General features: G+C 40.1%; 1 protein-coding gene across 1 annotated transcript in view; it reads right to left on the bottom strand.

The window, feature by feature from the left end:
- Nucleotides 1-3875, bottom strand: part of LOC106945552 (uncharacterized) — a 21542-nt gene that overhangs the window by 8189 nt on the left and 9478 nt on the right. Inside the window, exons 3-8 of the mRNA XM_015029298.1 lie at nt 3512-3575; nt 3324-3382; nt 2070-2257; nt 1376-1804; nt 635-723; nt 448-544 (exon numbers count right to left, since the gene is read on the bottom strand). Of these exons, the coding sequence (XP_014884784.1) occupies nt 448-544; nt 635-723; nt 1376-1804; nt 2070-2257; nt 3324-3382; nt 3512-3575 (926 nt within the window). The remainder of the gene's footprint in view (nt 1-447; nt 545-634; nt 724-1375; nt 1805-2069; nt 2258-3323; nt 3383-3511; nt 3576-3875) is intronic.

Here is a 3875-nt window from a genome sequence, read left to right as displayed (position 1 = left end):
AGCTTTTTGATTTCCATGTTGGCCACTGTGCATAACAGTGATTTTTTTTTTACTGCTCATCTACATCACCTAGTGGCTGGTGCATAAACTGCAGAGGCAACGTTCTGCGTGAATTGATTTAACTGCTGAAGCCATTGGTTTTGAAAAATTAGGGGAATTGTTGTATTTCAGTGGTGCTTTCTTAGAACTAAGTAACATTTTTATACTTTGTAAAGAATAAAGAAAAAGTTTTCCTTTTAATAAAATTGTATTGAAGGGTCTACACACATGCAGCCTATTTTTTTTTAATCTTTTTGATTGTAAACTGTTAAACACTAATTTACAAAATGTTGTGCAATTTAAATAATTAAAGTTGAATTTACGTGCAATAAAACCTGTTGAGCTGTTTACATTACAACATAATTTTTTGTTTTTGGTAAAGAAAAGAGCTTTAAAAAAGAACTTTACCTCCTCGTGAGCTCCGATGAACTCAAAAGCCTCCATGCCAAACCTGAACTGCGACTTGGAGCTGGGGAAGATTTGCACCGTTTTGTCCTTCACACACCTGGAAAATGGTTAAAATCTTTTAGACACACAGCAAAGCAGGCCCCATTTGTAGAATTTGATCTAAACTGGAAGACTATTCTTTCAGTACCCGTTTTCAATGATGGTGTAGCTCAGGGGTGTCAAAGTCAAATGGATGGAGGGCCAAATAAAAAATTTAGCTACAAGCCGAGGGCCGGACTGATCGAATGTTCATTGAAATTTTTTTAAATGACGCATATAGTCTAGTGAACCTAATTGAACCTACTGAAAACCTAACAAATATATTCCAATATGATCAGATAAATAAAGCAATATTTTCTTATGGCTCTGTCAGTAATCTTTAATTTTCAACAGACACAACTGAAATATTTTTAAAATATAATTGGATTGAAATACAATAAAATAAAGTGCAAAAATCTATTAATCCACATATGTCAGAGTCAAGGCATTTAGATGAGTCGCCGGCGACACATCTAAATTTGCAGTACCGTAATTCCGCCACACGTAGCGCTAAGTGGAAAAATTCCAACGGTTTCTGAAAGGGGAGACGTTGCACTTTCCAGCAAGTATCGGGTTAATACGGTAACTTCGCAGCTGCAGCTGCAGAGAGTGTAATTAATCCGGGGGGCACTCGTTTAATAGACGGTATATTTCGGCAATAACTTGGTGGATATTGAAAGTTCCGGTTGTTATGGATACATGGGTAAGTACATCATCTCACAGAACATTTAAAGAACTACTTACAGTTCAAATAAGGAAGATATTTTTTTTCAGACGGGGTGCCGGCTTGCTGCGGTCTGCGGGCCGGTTCTAATAATAAATCAAGATCATCCCAGGGGCCGTAAAAAACCTTCTCGCGGGCCGGATGTGGCCCGCGGGCCTTGACTCTGACATATGTGGTGTAGCTGATGCGGGAGTTGGGGTTGTCGTAGGGAGTCGCCCTGCAGGACTCCACAAACAGCTCAGTGTTTGGGATGGACGAGGTGGCTTCGATCTGCATGAAGATCATCTGCTTCAGGTAAACCTCCACCGGGTAGCTGCTGGAATCCACTTGCTTCCTGAAACGCTGGCTCTCGAAGAACTCAAACTGGAAGGTGAAAGCACCAAAGCCCTTCTCGTTAAAGGCGTACGGGTTTTTGTGTCTGAATCCTAGAGTCAGGTTGGTTCGCTTTGGGTAGGAGCAGGTAAAGGCAATTTCAACATCATGTTGCCTGGAAATGACTTCATTAGGGTCAGCAGAAGTGATCTCATTCCTGAAGTAGATGTTGTTGTCATCTTCCTAAAAATTATATCAAATAAACAGAATCAGTCATTCCAAACAAAGACTTTCTTTTATTTATGCAATGCAAATATGCTATACTTCTTATGAAGAAATTAAAGTGAACTTTTGTTCTCCTTTTGGACAAAAAGACATTTTGTTTGCACAATTGGCACATTCACAACTTTGTGTTAAATGTTATTTAATATTGTAACTTTTTCAGTTGAATGCTTTTAGGCTTCTTATTATCTTTTATTGGAGTCGTTTGTCATTTTGTGTTATGTACCTCAACACGAGTCCCACAGGCACCGAGTGACATGACAGCAACCACGTGGGTGTCGTTGGACCGGCTTTCCAAATTGCAGGATGAATCTGTAAAGTCGTTCAAATGCAAATTTTTCTCATTGCGTCTGATGATGTAGGTCTTTGCAACTTCCACAATCATGGTTGTCTCAATGCAGGTCACAACAGCCTCTACACATGACGAGATATTTGACAAAGTTACTGCATTGATGGAAGCAAGGTTTTATTGAAATGGTAAAGCAGATTGCAACAATTTAAAGTTCAAACTACATGAAATATTATGCAATATTAAGTTTAATGGAACTGTCTCTTTTTTTTGTAATGGGATTATAAAACATATTGTGTAAATGGGATTGAAGCCATGGTTTTCTTTCCAGCAGAGGGGGACGGCTGGTAGGGGACGTACAGCAAAGACAGACATTTTTGGGTCATTTTGGGACATCTCCATAGCAACCATGGTAATACCACTAGGTAATATCTACTGGTTGTTTGGAAGACAAACCATCACAGTGCTTTTTATGTTTTACAACTGTAATCAGAAACATATTGGAGTTTTGCAACTACACGGTCAATGAGACTGACCGAGTAGTTGGGTCAGTCAGAAGGAGCGACACCATCAAGGCATGAAGGAGTTGATTCATCATCTGTTGAGCACCGGAAGTGGCTTGGTGAATATTGTTTACTGATGGATCCAAGAATTGTGACAGTCCAGAGACAACTAAAGGTTGTTTCTGAAATGTAGTTTTTCAGATATAAAGAAGCCAAAAAATGCACCTTATGCCCATTCTTAAGTATGGTGGAGGATCTGTGATGCTGTGGGTCTCATTTTAATTCCAAAGTCCTGGTATATTGCAAAACTTGCATGGTACCTGGAATTCTCTGAAATGCCTGGTGGCTTCCATCCAAAAACACTGAAAATATGTCATCATTGAATCTTTCCGCAGGACAATGACCTCAACATGTGGTTGAATTGACGTAGAAATGACATCAAAGACTGTGGACTATCTAAAAAGAATTCACTAAAAGGAATGGTCAAAAATCCCTATATCATTTATTGATGGATCCAAGGATTGTGACAGTCCATTGGAAAGAAAAAAAAAATTTAAAGTTGAATTATTTTGAGTTTCAGGATGTGTTTTTACTATTAACATCTTCTAAATTTAGGTTCATATGCATAAAAAATAGTTACATAGGCCTTTACGTCAACAGTAGTCCATGGCTTTTTGGATTGACTCACCATGACGACCAACATCTATGGTCACACAACGAAGTTCTGAGTGATAGACTCTGTTGTACCTGGATATTAATAAAGAAATCACACTGTATCAACTACTTAATCACTCAAAAAAATCTATCCATTGATTTACTTTATTAAACGGCTACATGTGAAATATCTAACTGGCTCACTGTCTTTTGGAAACTCACCCATCTCTGCCTTCAGAGACAAAGCAAATAGGAAAATGATCATTCAGCTCATCTTCAGTTGGTGCTGAGAGGACCAATAGATGATCGGTAAGACTGTGTGGTGGGAGCAGCTGTGGTGGTGTTTGGGGCAACTGTGGTAGTTATTGGGGCAGCTGTGGTGGTTAAGGCAGCTGTAGTGGTGGTTGGGGCAGCTGTGGTAGTTGGGGCAGCTGTAGTGGTGGTTGGGGCAGCTGTAGTGGTGGTTGGGGCAGCTGTAGTGGTGGTTGGGGCAGCTGTGGTTGGGCCAGCTGTAGTGGTGGTTGGGGCAGCTGTAGTGGTGGTTGGGGCAGCTGTGGTGGTGGTTGGGGCAGCTGTAGTGGTGGTT

This window comes from Poecilia latipinna, unplaced genomic scaffold, assembly GCF_001443285.1.
Source record: "Poecilia latipinna isolate Pla-1442-1.1 unplaced genomic scaffold, P_latipinna-1.0 Scaffold150, whole genome shotgun sequence".
Classification (NCBI taxonomy): Eukaryota; Metazoa; Chordata; class Actinopteri; order Cyprinodontiformes; family Poeciliidae; genus Poecilia; species Poecilia latipinna.
Note: the sequence above shows the minus strand (reverse complement) of the source record. Positions and strands in the feature narration are given on the sequence as shown.